The sequence below is a fragment of the Acanthaster planci genome, linkage group LG19 (assembly GCF_054643075.1).
Source record: "Acanthaster planci isolate LZ-2023a linkage group LG19, COTS_SCS, whole genome shotgun sequence".
NCBI lineage: Eukaryota > Metazoa > Echinodermata > Asteroidea > Valvatida > Acanthasteridae > Acanthaster > Acanthaster planci.
This window is the reverse complement of record NC_141795.1, coordinates 12,098,934-12,115,514: the sequence shown is the minus strand read 5'-3', so window position 1 is coordinate 12,115,514 and position 16,581 is coordinate 12,098,934. Positions and strand designations below refer to the sequence as shown.

The following is a 16,581-nucleotide window of genomic DNA, read 5'->3' as shown; positions in this document are numbered from 1 at the left end:
CTAATTCCGTTGAAAAAACTTAATAACTTTTACCACTTTGAAACAATAAGCCTACCCCCGGTTTTTACTGGAAGGAAGGGTCACTTTATTTGACCTACACGAGACAAGGTTAAGATTACAGTTTATCCTGGCACTTGCTGCAAACAGAATTTTTAATGGATTTTAATATATTCAACAGAATATTTTAATATTCAAAATTTAATAATAAATCACGTGATGAAGTCATCATAAGGTAAATAATTCAGAATTGTCTTCGTTTTATAGTTAGTGCTAGCTCTAAGTTTGACGACGATCAACGATTATTAAGGTACGAAAATATTGTCTCGAAAACGTGTACAAAGTCAATGGGCTAAAATGAATAGAAAAAAATCATTATTAAATCACTTGATGACGTCATCATGACGTCATTTTTATGCACATTTTTAGACAAGGGTCTATCAATGATGTAAGTTTGAAAAAGATCCAAAGTTGCTAAGGGACTAAAGTGGGTGGTGAAAGAAACGTGTAGAAAACAAAGGGAAGAGGAGGAGGAAGATTAGGAAGAGGAATGAATAGAAGAAGAAAATGAATAGAAAAAAATCAATATTAAATCACTAGATGACGTCATCATGACGTCATTGTTCTATGCACATCTTTAGACAAGGGTCCGTCAATGATGTAAGTTTGAAAAAGATCCAAATTTGCCAAGGGACTAAAGTGGCAGGTGGAATAAACGTGTACAAAACAAAGGTGGGAGAAGGTGAAGGAGGAGGAGGAGACGGCCTTTTTCGCAATTTGCGGAAATGCCGGAACAAAAAGGATTTCTTTTTTCGCAAAATTGCACAAAAAAATGAAGGAAAAAAGGAACGATTCTAAAAGCTGCTTCAGCTGCCGAAACAGCTAACAACGAAAGCGGTAGGTGCTTAGGCACTTCACCGAAGCAGCTAATGAGTGCACGTAGTAATATTTCTGGTAATCACTCTTGTACATTTTTTTAAAATCAGAATGATTCTAGTAAAATCAAAAAGATGAAACAAAGAGATAATACGAAACCAGTGCTTGAATCAATGTATGAATAGTACTGAATTAGTTTTGTGTGCTCATTAACGTTCGATAATGCTCGTTCAATGATGGTATCGAGTTCTGCATAATTATGTTTAACAATGTAACTATGTATTGTATGTTTACATTCACTCGATGAATAAATATCATCGAGTGAATAAACATCAATTTACTCACAGTAAAGTTTGTGCCAGACGGATCACCTTTACCACTAATGTACCAGCATCTCTCCTGGTAGTGAGGACTCTTTTCTGGATGAAGAATGGACAGTCATTTTTGAAGGATGTCTCCCCAAATGCTAAACCTGGAGACATTACCAAGTGACTTCATACTATGCCCCACTGCTCCATCACCAAAACCGGAGGTCAAGTATTTAACTTTTTAATAGACAGACTCAAAAGATTGTTAATTATTATCTCTATGGATGGAATCTCTTCTTCCTTCTTGTCTTCAGCGTGAAATGCATGTACTCGACATGCATTAACTTGAGCTTACCAAGAAAATGATTAGTCCTGGATTTTTCTGTAACTTCAATATTGCAAGCACCAGCTGGGAGAACGTCTACCCTCTGATACTCTGCAATGACAGACAGGTAAAGCGAACATTCATTAACAAAATATTCTATTCTCCGGTGCAGCTTACCACATGTAAACATGTTTTGGTAGTTCCTGATTTGTTTAAGGGATTACCAGTAACTAACCATCCTTGCATTTCTAATAATGCCCCAGTCATTTCACAGTTTATTTCACAGCAAAATTACAAACATAAAATTATGTACATGTACGTAACGTAAGGCTATCGGCGTTTTAAACCTTACTCTTTTTCGTTGAAGCAGTAAAGGTTTTGCTGATAAAGGTACAATCACTACCGTCTCCGCCGCATGTCCCGCAATTATCATCGGTCATGGGAAAACCAACCCGCTTGTTACATCCTAGTTTCTGTTAAAGATGTGGAATAAAATTGAAAAATGTAGAGAATGATAATATATACGGAACGATAACTGAATTATGACTTTTATTGTGGGGGTCACATATGCACTTCTTCCAAATTCTTCAGCAACCCAATATCCCCAAACCATAATAAAGCATGTTAGTTTGATGTTTGACAATATCTCTTTCCAACGGTTTTTTTTTTTTTGTACTTCAAAGTGGTTTCAAGTTAAAGAAATAAATACATTTAACAACAAAGAAAAAATATAGCGGTCCCTCGCAAAGGTATAGAATTTCAACAGACTGACAGCTACTGAAATCAGACTCTTGATAGCGTAATTGTGACAGTGCACGGCTAAATAAACATGGGTGGAGGTTTTGAACAGTATGCTCCATTGTAAAAGCAATCTTGAGATCAAAAATTTCAGATGATAAAGCATAGACGATAACTGGAAACAGCTTAATTAAGACTTGCTGCATAGTTAGTTTTTTCTTTTCGGACATAGAATATGCATGCACGCGCGGCTTACTTATATTATTTGGTCGATTAGGTCCTTTTTTCTATTTCACAAATTACTAGACCTATGTTTCAACAGTCAAAAAATCCATTTTTCATACTTTGCAGGACGAAAGGACTTGTGATGTGAGTAAACAAAATAGACGTTTCAAATCCATACTGTACTTTGGCCATTAAATTAAGAAACTAAACACTAACCACTGACGTATCTCACGTCGACGAAGAATGTATCAACCCACACCGTATAAAAACTTGACTAATCCGCTCTGAGTGGAACGAAAGAGGGCGTGATTTTTGGTACTCATCGCATAGGCGCGCCATGCATAAGGCGCGCAAGTATATGCGCGTTTGACGCAGAACACGCTGAGTACGCGTAACTGATACATACCTCCGGTATGTATGGTCTTTGCGTACATGCACGACGCGTGCAAACACCCTCTTGTAACCACCTGTCTTTATTTTTCCGATTGCGGGTACACCTCAGCTCGGAGCGGATAATACCAAACAATGTTTTGGTCACGGTCAAGATTGCGCGCATTGGGGAGATTTAAAGAAATCGCATTATTTTTATCTGAATCAGATTTCTTCAAATTTAAATGGGACTTTTTACCTATCTAAAAGTGGAGATTATTCGACTTAATTATCTATTCAAAAGCATAGGCCCTAGATGCAGTTAGGGCTATCATGACATCAGGACATCAAGACATCTAGACATCAGGACATCAGGGGAAATTTGTCAGAACTTCAGAACCAGTCCCATACAACCAATCTCATCACCCAGATGTCCCCCAAAACAACAGGATATCAAGAAGTCGAGACATCCACATATAAAGACATCGAAACATCCTAACATCAAGACATCAGGACATCGAAACATCAAGACACCAAGACGTCACGACATCCAGACACCAAGACATCAGGACATCCAGACATCAAGACACGAAGACATCACGACATCCAAACACCAAGACATCAGGACATCAAGACACCAAGACATCGGGACATGAAAATACCAGGCCATCAAGACCCCTGGACGTCAAGAAATAAAGACTAAGCTGTTTAAAGCGACCATTTTCATCGACAAATCCCTGTCGATTCCCAGTGATTAGAAAAAAGGAACTTCAATGATTGTTTTTCACCAGCAGTGAAAAACATTCAGGATTCAGCAAGACTGTGGAAAAGTATTACATAATGTGCGTACTTGTCTAGGCTTACTTCACTGCTAAAGTTTGCCACCATCAAAAGTCTCTGATTGTGCTAGTCGCACAATTAAAGCTTTAAAATGAGGCAAAAAGTATCCGGATCCGAATACATTCAGTCGGGCACTCTTTTTCAGATGGCGTCATTCCTGCATTATACATTTACATCTGGGAACCAGACAAACGAGGTGGTCTTATGTCCTGTGTACACGTGCCAGCTGAAAAATGCTTTTAAAAAGTAAAAAGTGCCAGGCCAGTCTGTTTTTGTGTTGTAGCGCACACTGTTACGAGCGCATGCAGTCGCAATGGACATAGCGCGGATACGTCCATCACTTCCAGAAAAGAAGTGAGGGGAAAAAAGCCGCGCTGCTGCACTACTTTTTGAGCCAGCTCCTGACCGGAATCATGAGATTTTTGGGGGGCACCTAAACTTGGGAAGGGAGAATCTGTGTTTCCAAGCTCAAAGATATACCGACGCGAGAATTTTCAACTTCAGGTGAAATGGTTGATGCGGTATTTTGATGCCAAAAGCAAAAAATGACACAAATGAAAGCTGATCGTACGTCTGTTCCGGACCATTATGTCCGCAGGGCCCATTATGTCCGCAAACTTTTTCAGGCCCATTATGTCCGCCCCATTGTGTCCGCAGGCCCATTATGTCCGCCCCATTGTGTCCGCAGGCCCATTATGGCCGCCCCATTGTGCCCGCAGGCTCATTATGTCCGCCCCATTGTGCCCGCAGGCTCATTATGTCTGCCCCATTATGTCCGCCCCATTGTGTCTGCAGGCCCATTATGTCCGCCCCATTGTGTCCACAGGCCCATTATGTCCGCCCCATTGTGTCCGCAGGCCCATTATGTCCGCCCCATTGTGTCCACAGGCCCATTATGTCCGCCCCATTGTGTCCGCAGGCTCATTATGTCTGCCCCATTATGTCCGCCCCATTGTGTCCGCAGGCTCATTATGTCTGCCCCATTATGTCCGCCCCATTGTGTCCGCAGGCCCATTATGTCCGCCCCATTGTGTCCACAGGCCCATAATGTCCGCCCCACTGTGTCCGCAGGCTCATTATGTCCGCCCCACTGTGTCCGCAGGCCCATTATGTCCGCCCCATTGTGTCCGCAGGCCCATTATGTCCGCCCCACTGTGTCCGCAGGCTCATTATGTCTGCCCCATTGTGTCCGCAGGCTCATTATGTCTGCCCCATTGTGTCCGCAGGCCCAGTATGTCCGCCCCATTGTGTCCGCAGGATGCGATCGTTAATCAATAAAGTCTCAGGTATTTTGTTTTCAAAAGCTTTCCTTTTTTAAAATTCCTTGCAGGTATTTAAATGTATACTGTTATTCTTCCACAACGGATCAGTGTTGGGTCATGTTCCTAATGAAAAATGAAACAATAAAACAAAAGTTTACTTATTCTGGGTCAAAACGGTCCTGTGCGGAAAACTTTGTGCATAATTCCTTGTAATGGGTTTCATGGAAATGTACATACATGTAGGTAGTTGATGCAATTCATGAGAAAAAGCTTTACTTTTATGAGTAAGTGTGAGTTTGTCTTGCATTCAATTGGGGACCATGAACAATAGAGGACAATAAGGTCCCCGATTCACATAGGGTCCCCGAATAAAAATTGTGCACAAAAACATATGGGTGGTCTTTTAAAAGAGTTGAAGTAAAACAAAAGAGGAACAATAGGGGGTCCCCAGTTGCAGGAAAATTGTGTGTGTGCGAGTGTATAGGGAAGGGGCGTAACAAGTCGCCCTACACGTATGTTTCTCCCCCATTCAACGTGTGGAAATTAACGACTTCGACCGTGGGAGACGGTTACTTGACCCACGGCCGGACCCTCGTGAACCGTATGGAAATGTCCTTAGCAACTTGCCAATCCTCTGTTGAGCCTTCTCGTTTTGAAGACTTCTTTGCACAAAGTTAATAAACGGATTGAAACTCTTTGTATTTGCCCTAGAAGGCCTTAATCGAATAAAAGACAACAGAATTGGAAAAGAAACACGAAAAAAAATTGAAATTTAGCCTCAAAGTTTTGCTAAGATGATAAATTATTTCCATTTTCAATCAATCACTTCATCTTTTTCCACAAAATTTCTCAATTTTAGATGTTCTCCCAAAACAGTGAGACACTGCATACGACGGGCCAGAATTTCAACCACACGATACAATCAGTTCTATGTACATGCGGCCATATATTTTGGTTCGAATTCCATGAGTTTTATTTGATACTTCTGCGCAGGGCGATCTGTTCGTGTTTTATATGCCCAAAACCGATCCAGTACACTTCGGGTTGTTACCGCGGCGTACACGTGCATGTGCAGGTGCAACGAAATTCTCGACCGTTGGAGGAAGTGTACGTGTACATGCTCGTGTGGTTCATACTCGCACAGTACATGTAAAACTCGGGATATATTACAGTAGTGAAAGTAAAGAAACTGAAACCTGTCAAGCCAGTTCATATTCTGTTTAATGTGTTCTTCAAAGTTAATTACCGTTGCAGGTTGAAGCATATCAAGGTTCAGTATTAATTTCACGTCAAGTTTGCAATCGTATTCGGTGGTTGCAAACTGTACTTTCATTTTGAGTTCTTTTTATACTTTATGAATGTTTAACTTCAGAACTATTCTTTGGGATCAAAATGTCATTTGCACCTTATTATTGGCTGTAAATCATTGCTGGTTTTAGTCTCATTCGAACCTGTCTGGTTAGCGAATGTTCTTAATATTGAAAGTGTTGATAAATGAAGTAGTACTGATATTTAAATTAAAATTTCATAATTAAAGATCCGAAACGAAGGCAGGGAAAGGAAGTATTCCTGGGTTTTAGGAGAGGTTTGAAAAGTAAAAATAACTAAACTTCCTGATTTCAATGTTTTCGTGTAGTTATAAAGAAAAATGGTTAAATTTGCAAAACTGAAACCTATTACATCTGTTATTTATAGTCAACACAGATTCTGGAGTTTGTTTGTTTGAAAAGCTGATAACCGATGTAATGAAAATTCTGTCTGATTCGATTACAGTTTGTGTTCATATTCTGGGGTTTATTGTATTTCATTTTCTGGTATGCTATGTACTCTTTACGTATTTGTTCACTTTCAAAAATGTTTTTGTACACTCACAAATATTATTTGCACCTAGGTTTTCCGTTGCTATTAGCCTTGATTTATTACTGTTCTTAGTCTCAATAAAACGTGTCGGTTAAGACATTGCTCTTAAAATGTTTGAACATAAATTGGTTCACCTCAGCGTTATTAGTCAGCTAAGGGTTTCCGTTTTAATTAAAGGATCCATAAAACGAGGTTTACTTGGAAGCACTTTTTGTGTATCTCTGCACTCTTCTTTGATGTATGAAGACTGTTTGACATCCTTTTTGAGTTGCAAGAGTTACACGATAAAAACATTTAAAATTGACCGAGCATTTGCAACATAGAGATTGCTCACAGGTTTCCCTGTGAATGTGCACATTGCATTAAAACTTTAAAAAATCAAAAATATGAGTTAAAATTGCCAAAACATATCCGCCAGTTTGATTGAAACCCTAAGGTGCAATTTCAAGGGTTTTATTAAAATATTTCTATGATGATCCCTCTGAGCGTGCACAATGCAAATAGTGTCCGCTTCTTTTCTGAACACCAAACAAATGTATACGAAAGACCGACGAAGTTTGCAAAAACGATTATAAGTTTCACTTGTGTGACTGGCCCGTCACTACCATCTCTTGAAAACCTGAATATTCAGACAGAAAATGAATGATTCATAGAGAAGAATCGGTATGTTCCATGTCATTATAAAGGATACAGAATTGCAGAAAGAATGGGCCTGCAGACATAATGGGTCGGACAAAATGGGCCTGCGGACACAATGGGGCGCACATAATGGGCCTGCGGACACAATGGGGTGGACATATTGGGCCTGCGGACACAATGGGGCGGACAAATTGGGCCTGCGGACACAATGGGGCGGACATAATGGGCCTGCGGACACAATGGAGCGGACATATTGGGCCTGCAGACACAATGGGGCGGACATAATGGGCCTGCGGACACAATGGGGCGGACATAATGGCCCTGCGGACACAATGGGGCGGACATAATGGGCCTGCGGACACAATGGGGCGGACATAATGGCCCTGCGGACACAATGGGGCGGACATAATGGGCCTGCGGACACAATGGGGCGGACATATTTGGCCTGCGGACACAATGGGGCGGACATATTGGGCCTGCGGACACAATGGGGCGGACATAATGGGCCTGCGGACACAATGGGGCAGACATATTGGGCCTACGGACACAATGGGGCGGTCATAATGGGCCTGCGGACACAATGGGGCGGACATAATGGGCCTGCGGACACAATGGGGCGGACATATTTGGGCCTGCGGACACAATGGGACGGACACAATGGCCTGCGGACACAATGGGGCGGACATATTGGGATTGCGGACACAATGGGGCGGACACAATGGGGCGGACATAATGGGACTGAAAAAGTCTGCGGACATAATGGGCCCTGTGGACATAATGGTCCGGAACATACGTCACTTCGTGGCTCCCACTTTATTCAGTTTACTCTCGTCCACAGTATGTGAAAAATAGCATAGGTGCGTGGGTAACTGTGATACAAGAAACTCTACTTCCCGCATACATGCAGCTGCTATGCAGGGAATTTGGGTAATAATTAGGCGTTTTAATTTTAGCTACACCATACAATACAGTTTTCGAGATATAGCCGTGAATATTAGTTAAATCTCTGAATTGTCCGTTTTTTTATATTAAAGTCTCAGAAAGATGGAAGTCTAAAGTACGGAAGTACTAAGCTCTTTAAGGGACATCCCAATAATAATTCTTATTGTTTATCTCTTGTGCACGAAATATCATCTCGTGCGCAAGACTTATTTATTTCTTGCGCACGGCATATTATCTTGTGTGCAAGACCTTTTATCGTGTTCCCAATACTTATTATCCCGTGCGCACAACCCATCGTCAAATAATCGTGCTGCATACACGTGATACGCCTGTTACATAATGTTCATGTACTACCACCGTTATCCCAACTGCATGCAGAACAACAGGCCAAGCATCGTATGGTGGCCAGGACACTAGGCTCCTATCCTCGGGGATTTTTGATGAAGCTATAAGGTGCCTTTCCATTTGCGCGTCAACCCTTGCCCCAAACTTTGCATATCTGTCAAAATTGCTCCTGGGGCGATTTTGACGGCCAAACGCAACTTCCATGCGTTATGGAGTCGCTTTTCGTGTCCGTGAACGTGAAACGCATGAACGCACCCATAAAAAAGTACCTGTGGAAAGGTACCTTTACCAGGTATTGAATAGTGGCTTCTACCACTTAAAAAAACTAGTATATAAAAACCCCGTGTGTTTCCTAAAGTTAGATCATGTTATGCTACAAAAAATGAGACAGATCATTCCAAGGATTAAAAACGGGTTAACATTAACAACCTACTTTGCATTCACCACCTACACAGATGCTATGCTGGTCATTGTAAGAGCAGGGGCTGCCATCAGTAACAATGTATGGAGTATGCAAAATGTCGAGCGTCTTCTCCGACATACATACTAGTCTGCATTGAGAGGGTTCTGAAATTGGAATAGAAGGTATCAGAGAATCTCCATGACTGTGGAAGCTAATTTGTCATTTTTCCTGGAATGCAGCGTATACCATGTCTATGGTCAACCACTGACCTTAGTCATGATTCTTGACGACCACCTTCACTTTGTATTAAGAATAGTGCATTATTTTAATTTCAGGTAAATTCGTGAGGCAAACAAAAACGTCCGTGTCAGTAAAGTAATATCAAGGTACAGTGGGTGACCTTTTCGTCTATACTGAGGCAAAAAGGTGCCGGACACCCACTGAACTTCCCCACTGGCTGATTTACGCTCATTAAGATACATTAATTAATACAAAGGGTACGGAATACGGCCCTCCATGTTCTATTTGTACGGTTGCATTCCTTTATTTCAGTGAACTTGGGGGCTCCCTTGAAATTCCCTTGCTGACTAGTCGACATCCTGACAACAATGAAATGAGAAAATGACTTGCCATTGCGATCCTCATGAGGCACCCAATTTTGATGTTTAGCGTTTATCAGAACAGTAGATAGGCGGTCCCTACACTGCTCAGCACGTCTGTCCACCCATACATTGCAGGGCTAATTAAAGTAATACAAACAAAGCATGAATATTACGGATAAAATATTGGCAGTGCCTGGGAGAAGTTTGGTAATTTCCTGACTTAGCTTAAAACAAAATAAAAATTAGAATCGTTGTTTAATTCATTTAATAATTAATAACATCTATTTGGGGCAATTGAACATGCAACAAGGCAATCACAAGACACAGCAGGCCGCCCAGGAGAACATTAACGTTTAAAAATAAACTGTCGCCAAAAGTCGTATGACTCCCAAGACCCAAATAGAAGGGTAGGGCAAGAAAGAGCGCAACAACAAAATATTATTAAGATAAAATCAAAAAAATGACAGTGGGTTAAAAAAGAGCTTAGCCAGCAAAGTGGTCCTTCAGCTCACTCAAAAACTGACGGAGAGGGGCGGATATCAGATATTAACCAAGTCACTACACAACATGCTCCAAATACCTGCGAAATGGCAAGGGATGGAGACATTAATTACGTCAGTGCGGACAGGCAAATGATAAAAGACAAGTTAGTATCCACGTGTCTATATCAACAAGTAACACATTTTAAAAGAATGTTAATATGCCAACATGATTAGTGGAAAGCAACTCGTTGCATAAAAAGCCAGAAAAAAAGTAATTCCTCGTATTCGAAAAACCCATTGCTTATTTAGTATCTGGTAAGTAAATAATTTGAATTTTACCTGTGTGTTGCACACTTTAAACTGGAACGATTTCCCCTTGCAATCCTTTCCTCCGAAGGCAGGTCTGAAAAAGACCAGTGGTATCAGTACGGATGTCTATATACTGGCCTAAAAGTAGTCTTGATTGTATATGTATTGTCAGTAAAACAAGTCAGATCAAGTCAGTTTTCACGGTGACGTTTAATCGAATTGTTTCAAACGGGACGGTTCCACACCCGTAGGTACGGGTACTAATCATAGAGCTATATATTGTGGCGTAAACCGACCCAGAATGGCGGTCTAAGCCTGGGAGCAGTTCGTCGGATGGAAGCTTACCACCCTTAGAAAAGACAGGATCCATCTGGCAACAGAGCAATTAAATCAGGGAAACCTAGGTAAGCCTCACAGTGACAAAGAATTTCCAAAGACAATCACGTAATTTGTTTATTGCAATGACAAATCAAATGCGGTTTATAAATAACACAAAGTTTATTAACACAATACACCCCAACAGGCGACACAATATGCCTCACGTGGTAAACCTAACCACCCGACTAGCTACTAGCTTTAGCACAGCCAGCCTATAACCAAGGGATACCTCAATACTAACAAGTAGAGATAGCCCTCACACAAATAACAGAGTGTCATGCAGATCAGGGTATATTAAACGAAAGGGTAATTACCCTCGCAGTGATCTGGGCACATCAAGTAAACATCAAGGCTAGATAGCACAGTGATAACAGGATTGCCTTCAGGCCGTCACCCCACTAATAACAGTGCTCACGACAACAAGCAATCCAACAACAAAAACCACTAGCTCGCAGTTCACTACGTACGCTCAACTCTATTAACTAATGTAGACCCCAAACAGCTCACTACTACACCTACCAGTCGTTGCAGTGTCACCACACACAGCGCTCCCCTGTGCTGCGTTGCGTCCCACGCTACCTCACAACACAACTCAGCACAACTAACAGCGGCACACCGTTCTCAGTGCAGCGAGTCTTCCACACCGCAACCTAGCGGCGAACAAAAGCCTAGTTTCCATTTGGTCGTTTGTAATGCAGACGGGACGCAAGACATGAACACGCAGACACGAACGGATGAGACGGTGCATGGCATTTTTCCACCCTAACGTTGAAATAAAATGGCGACCGAAACTCTGTGATTTTTCGCCGAAAAATAATGTGCTGTTAGATTGACTTTACCGCCTCATGATGCCAAACCCTCTACTCCAGTTCAATGCATTTAATTGACGGTCGGCTGTTTAGTTGATCACTTCCTGTCGTTTGCTGGCTGGTTTGCATTGTAGGCGATACCTCCGATTGCCAAGTTTCCATGTGTCCGCATTACAGTTTGCGTCTTGATCCTCTTCGTAAGTATGACGTCACTTCATTTTAAACCACGCCCACTGCACACGCAGAGCACATCGGGGTACATGCATTGATCGCCGTTTAAATGGAACCATGGAACCGGAGATTAACGCTCAACTTCAGTGATTGTCCAATGGGAGCCTGCAAATCGTGGCGCGTCCACCTTTGTGACGAAGTCACTTACGAACAAGGTTGCGTTGCTCTCTGCAATATAGAAGGGCTGCGTAACACCGTGGTCAGAATATTGACAAGAATATAAGATTAAATCAGTGCTCTGAAATATATGATTGCCGAGCTTTCGGTAACTGAGTACCTTATTAATCTGCTTGCCCCGTTGCTCTCTGCGTTTCTTACGTCGATATGAAAACCAGGCTTAACTGTGCGCGCACTGGTGTACGCCGCAAGCACCCAGACATAGTCCCATATGCACTGCTGATTGGCCAACGCAATTATTATTAATTGATAAAACAGGCTAGCACCCATGCCAATCAATGTTTCGTTCTAATGTAAAAAATGAAGCGCTGATTCGTGTAAAAAGTGACGCCTGCTAGGCGTGTCAATGTTTGTGCACAAACCTATCGGTGCATTCCACTAAATAAGTAGATTTCTAAGCGTGATCTTATGAATATTTTGTGATCCAGCAGGCCTTTTCAAATACGAAGTGCCATCTTCTGGAGCGATCAGAGAGATTTGTTTTTACAAATAACGAATTAGGGGGTTTCTGGCGTTCAACTCGGCGTGTTAAGCTCACAAAAACCTCCAACCCATGGGTCTATTTTTCACAGAGGTAGGCGGCTACAATAAGAGCAGAGCGCATAGTTTTATCCCTATCTTGGGGGTGTCTTCGGCGAAGGGCAAATGAACAAAAAATCGCCCCTATAGAATTAAGAGAAAAGTGAACTTTTGGCCATAATCTTGAATTTCCAAAAGGAAGCGGGAGACCACTCCTTGAGAGTCACCGGGCAGTGTTGTTTCTCTCCGAATTAGTGTAATACAACCCTATGAAAATCAGCGTCTGGATACCCTAATTTTTAACCCAACTTTTAAAACAAAACCGTAGGTGGCTGTAGCTCATCTGTGTGCACAAGTCTTTTGAGAAAGCTCTGGATAAGTGATACAAAATCTCGGATGATAACTCCCTGATTTTCAGCATGTTTGGGCAAAACTCTATTCAAGGCTTTGTTGGAGTTCATGCCTTATCATATTTTCCCTCGAGATCTTCCACAATGTCCTTGTGAGTTTCATTTTCCCTCAAATATAGGTAACTTGACAGGAACTCCTTATAGTTGTCGAAAAAGTCTTGACTGCCCAGAAGGTCTTTCTATTTGCCTTTGGCCTGGCTTGATCTTCATCCATGCCTTCGTTGACGTACTTGTCGTAGTTTCATCCCTCATCCCTCATGTGTTTTTCTAGCTTCAGCCAGCCAATCTTGGTAGGCAGCATTGCCTTCCAAATCTGAATGTCTTCATCCGAGGTTTCGTCATCGACCTCCTCAACAAAATCCGATTTTTCGTCAACTTCATTCATTTCTGATTCCTCCTCAACATGGAAATTTTCGATACATGATTTGACTAATCCTCTTTCATCATGTTCTGTCATAATTTCATAAGCAAGGTCAAATTATACCCACAATTTTTACCCCGTTCTATGCTTTATTCCTATTTTATCCCATACACCAGGGTCAACCTGTACCAGACTTTCTGACGTTATCCTATTCCTATCCCTTGCCAAAGGTCACTCTGTACTATAATTGTTGACCCTTTCCTCATTCCTATTCATATTTATAATCACAAGTATTATACTTATGCATATTAATGTGACCTTTTGCTATTTTTGTCGCAAAGATCAAATTGTACTCAACAGCCCCCCCCCACTACTGATGCCTCAATGTCACAGAGTGATATTAAATCGGAATTACTTTTAAATTAGTGATACCGTATAATCCTGGCCCTAACTGTTGAAAAGATAAACGTGGTATTTAGTGGTGAAACAAGTTTTTATTTTCCTGAGCCGCCACACCCAAACATTTCTGATGTCAGTCAACCTTACCAAAATGATGGGCTGAGTGCCAGTTGAGTTGTTATTGGTAATTGTAGCCACTTATGCATAGATTTGAATAATGAATATTTATGAAGGGTAGTACACAAACTTTTCTGAGTTCTTTGGGATAAGGCGTGGCAGTGCTGGAATTTTCCGTCAGGTTTAAAAGGAAAAAAATATGGGTTGGTGTGATGAGTTCATTGCTGGATTCCGAGGAGAGGGCAGCGGCCAGCCTCGATGACTTGTAGTCGTGAGCCAATGAGTTAGTCCTGAGTGACCTCTAACTATGGAAGTAGAATAAACCATTTTTTATGAAATTGGGAGCTAGTTCCAATTTCATAAAGCATGAATTTTTCCATCAAATAATAATTCTTCACATCTTTTTTAAGACAGACAGTGAGGGTCGTTTTTCATTCATTTTCATTTTATACACATGGAATCAACAGATCAACAATATCAAATTAACCACTTTACTATTACGTGTAACATTGGTGTTGCCAAATAAAAAGACGCTTTATCCATTGCAACAGACAGAATGGTCTTCTCTCTTTAATCCATACAAATACCAAGGACCACAAAGAGATAGTGTAGGCACACGAGCAAAAAAGAAGAGTAAGTGTCTCCTCTTCCTCGTTACATAATGTACAAAGATTGGTGTCTGCCTTACCAACCTTAGACAACAATAAATTAGTTCCCAGGATCCGGTGTATTAATCTAAATTGGAACCACCGTAGTTTAGCGTCAATTGTACAAGTATATGGAATATATTGAAAATTAAAGACCACTTTGAAAAATCAAAATCTATGTTCAGTTTAACATCCCACTTACCTATGGATTTTCTTTGCACATGTTTAGAAGTCACTAAAACACTATAGATCCTTTGTGTTCCTTTCTCGTCCTTTAAAAGCGCTTCGAAGTTGAACGGCAAAAACGGGAAGTAAATAATTGAACTTTCCGACATGAATTATCTGCCATTAATCTTAATTTTATCATTGAACCAAAGAAAACTCCTCAATACCTCCGCTTTCTTTGTAGGCAAATGGGCCCGAGTAAAGCTAGACCATGTTGTAAACTCATCGAATCAAAATGCATTATGAACTCTCCAGGCACCAATCGATTTATTGAACCACCTTCCACTAAGGTCAATTGGGAGATATCAAAAATACAGTTGCACAAAGTAGACCAACCTGAGGGCTGAGCTTTAAGGAGTCTACGTAACCAGGTATTTTTCAGAGCTTCTAAATTTAAGCCGAACGTCAACCATTCGCAACCCATCCCGACCATAATCTTGGATAATTTGGTTTCTGGCCACTCGGTCGTGTCCTTTCAAATTAAAATAAAAAACCAAACCAGATATTGAGCCAGTGAAAATGAGATTCGCCGAAATATTGGATAGAATCATAATTGGTCTAAGCAATTTGAGTTGAGGTTGTTGCAGCACTGAAACAATTTATCGTTATCTTGGAAGTTGACACACTTCATAACACTTCAAGTTTATAAATGAATATTTTGCGTTAAATGAAACTTGGCCAGAAAAACCAGCAACATGGGAATATGGTGGTTATTTTCAGGGTTTTACGTTAAGAGGAAGAGGGAGTCGGTTGATCGGTGGTGACAGAAGGGTTGGACCGCGGCGGCGGGACGCAGAAACTTACCGAGTCAGCCACAGGCCATAGAAGCCGACTACAACGCAATAAACGGAGGCAATATGGTAACGGGACATTGAGGCGCTCATCACCACATTTATATTGTAATCAAACATGTCAATGTAAGAAATTATCCTTATTTTGTGTTCTTTAAAAAAATGTACATATTGTACAAGCAAAACAAATTTCCAGCCACAGGTGTGTATATGATGGTGTCTAAGTTACCAAAGGTCTGTCCCAAAGGGTAGGACAACTGTAGGGGTGTGACACTCGCCAATGCGTCGCGGACGATTTCACGAGACACGTCCACGTCACACGTTGTTTGTACACCCATTGTTCATACGTATGTGGGCCGAATGTTAGCAGTAGTAGTCTAGTGCTAAGTGGCAGTTAGGCTAGGCTGAAGCTCAAAAGTGCGTGTTAAATCACGATTTACTTGCCTGAAATTCTGTCCTAGAAGATCGTATGGCACATGGACATTAGCTTTAAGTCAGATTTGAAGCTTTGCATGGTGGATGAAACATGAGAAATGAGTTTGTGGGTACACCATGGAATCAATCTCTTTCGGACGAGGTGTGGTTCTTAAAACAACCAGTGAGTATAAGCTCGACGTTTCGGCCGGTGTGCTCTGGCCGTCCTCAGGAGTGGACTCACTCACTTCTCATAACATTAGCTTTCTAAACAGAATGTCAAATGAAGGTCTTACATTTTCTTCATATTTGAATGAAATTGGGTCTTAAAACTTCTGTTTAGATTTAAGCATAGGCCTAAGTGTATTCACTTTCTGTGACATGGTGATCGACCTTCTGCACTCTGTATATGAGTATGAATAGATCCTAACCGAGGTGTCAGATTTCCTACATGGATCATTACCTTAAATAACCACTACGAACTGATAAAAAATTGGAAAACGGTGGGACTGTGACAAGGATTAAATTATAAAATGGATTTTTTCCAAATCAGTTATGTGGAAATGAAATTTAGACAAAAA

At 41.2% G+C, this 16,581-nt stretch overlaps 1 protein-coding gene across 2 annotated transcripts in view; it reads right to left on the bottom strand.

Annotated features, from left to right (window-relative positions):
• The window catches only part of LOC110987871 (A disintegrin and metalloproteinase with thrombospondin motifs 3-like), a 94,244-nt gene that overhangs the window by 28,192 nt on the left and 49,471 nt on the right, over positions 1-16,581 (bottom strand). For both annotated transcript variants that reach the window (XM_022250994.2, XM_022250995.2), the window contains 5 exons: positions 10,553-10,616; positions 9,760-9,868; positions 9,160-9,293; positions 1,859-1,979; positions 1,537-1,617 (listed from right to left, as the gene is read on the bottom strand). In XM_022250994.2, the coding sequence (XP_022106686.2) occupies positions 1,537-1,617; positions 1,859-1,979; positions 9,160-9,293; positions 9,760-9,868; positions 10,553-10,616 (509 nt within the window). The remainder of the gene's footprint in view (positions 1-1,536; positions 1,618-1,858; positions 1,980-9,159; positions 9,294-9,759; positions 9,869-10,552; positions 10,617-16,581) is intronic.